This window comes from Salvelinus sp. IW2-2015, unplaced genomic scaffold, assembly GCF_002910315.2.
Source record: "Salvelinus sp. IW2-2015 unplaced genomic scaffold, ASM291031v2 Un_scaffold1093, whole genome shotgun sequence".
Classification (NCBI taxonomy): domain Eukaryota; kingdom Metazoa; phylum Chordata; class Actinopteri; order Salmoniformes; family Salmonidae; genus Salvelinus; species Salvelinus sp. IW2-2015.
The window spans coordinates 16807-18639 of NW_019942724.1; the positions used below are offsets into that span (position 1 = coordinate 16807).

The window sequence follows — 1833 nt, forward strand, 5'->3', positions numbered from 1 at the left end:
TTGACAGAGTCGAAAGCCTTGGCCAGGTCAATGAATACGGCTGCACAGTATTGTTTCTTATCGATGGCGGTAAAGATATCGTTTAGGACCTTGAGCGTGGCTGAGGTGCACCCATGACCAGCTCTGAAACCAGATTGCATAGCGGAGAAGGTACGGTGGGATTCGAAATGGTTGGTGATCTGTTTGTTGACTTGGCTTTCGACGACCTTAGAAAGGCAGGGTAGGATGGATATAGGTCTGTAGCAGTTTGGGTCTAGAGTGTCACCCCCTTTGAAGAGGGGGATGACCGCAGCTGCTTTCCAATCTTTGGGAATCTCAGACGACACGAAAGAGAGTTGATACACGCTAGTAATGGGTGCCCACAATTTCGGCAAATACGATCATTAGAAAAGAAAGGGTCCAGAAATGTTAGCGGCTGATTGTGGGGGTCCAGAATTTTTGACTCTTTCAGACCCTCACTGACGGATTTGGGAGAAGGAAAATGGGGAGGATGGCGAGTTGCGTGGGGGGTCAGGCTGTGACCGGTGAGGGGAAGCCAGGTGAAGAATGCATGCCAGCGTGGAGAAAATGCTTATTGAAACTCAGTTATAGTGCTTACGTGGTGTACTAAATGGTAATGACAGAGAGCAGTGGTGTGGTGATTGGTAGCAGTTGTGGGTGATGGGAGCAGGGTGTGTGATAGGAGCAAAGGTGTGTGGATGGGAGCAGGTGTGTGGTGGATGGGAAGCAGTGGGTGTGGGTGGATGGAGCAGGGTGTGGTGGATGGAGCAGGGTTGGGTGGAGTGAGAGAGGGGTGTGGGGTGGAATGGAGTGCAGGGGTGTGGTATGGAGCAGGGTGTGGGTGGAGTGGAGAGGGGTGTGGTGGATGGGAGCAGGGCTGTGGGTGGATGGGAGCGGCTCGGTGGAGTGGATGGCAAGGAGCAAGGGTGGATGGGGAGGAATGTGTGGTGATGGGAGCCGGTGGGGTGGATGAGAGCAGGGGTGTGGGTGGTGGAGCAGGGGTGTGGGTGGTGGGAGCAGGGTGTGTGGTGGATGGGAGCAGGGGGTGCTGGGTGCAAGGGTAGTCGGGTGATGTGGATGCGAGAGGGGTGTGGGTGATGAGAGCAGGTGTTGGGTGGCGATGGGAGCAGGGGTGTGGTTGATGAGGCAGGGGGGGGTGATGGACAGGGGTGTGGGTGGATGAGAGCAGGTGGTGTGGTGAGCCTGGTGTTGCAGGGGTGATGGGGAGTGCAGGGGTGTGGTGGATGGAGCAGGGGTTGTGATGCGAGCAGGGTGTGGTGGATGGAGCAGGGGTGTTGGTGGAGGGAGCAGCGGGTGGGGATGGGACAGGGTTGGGGATGGACAGGTGGTGTGGGTGATGAGAGCAGGGGTGGGGGTATGGAGCATGGGTTGTGTATTGAAGCAGGGGGTGGGGAGGGAGCATGGGTGTGGGTGGAGGAGCACGGGGTTGGTGGATGAGAGCAGGGTGGGTGGATAGAGAGGGGTTGGGTGAAGCAGGGTGGGGTGGAGTAGAGCAGGGGTAGGGGATGAGGCAGGGGGTGGGGGATGGAGAGGCAAGGGGTGGGGTGGATGGAGCAGGGGTGTGGGGATGAGAGCAGGTGGATAGGGTGGGTAATGAGAGCAGGGGGTGTGGGGTGATGAGAGCAGGGTGGTGTGGTGGATGAGACAGGGTGTGGTGGATGAGAGCAGGGTGGGTGATGGAGGCAGGGTGGTGATGGGGGGTGGGTATGAGAGCAGGGTTGTGGGTGGATGAGAAGCAAGGGGTGTGGGTGGATGAAGCAGGGTGTGGGTGAGAAGTGGGGATGGGACGGGTGAGCAGGGGTTGGGTGAATG

The 1833-nt window shown here is 58.2% G+C and overlaps 1 protein-coding gene across 1 annotated transcript; it reads right to left on the reverse strand.

Annotated features, from left to right (window-relative positions):
* Window positions 1–606: 606 nt before the first annotated feature.
* On the reverse strand, window positions 607–1386 carry LOC112069719 (uncharacterized). Its single transcript, XM_024137090.1, has one exon. The coding sequence runs from the start codon at window positions 1384–1386 to the stop codon at window positions 607–609; it is 780 nt and encodes a 259-aa protein (XP_023992858.1).
* Window positions 1387–1833: the final 447 nt, after the last annotated feature.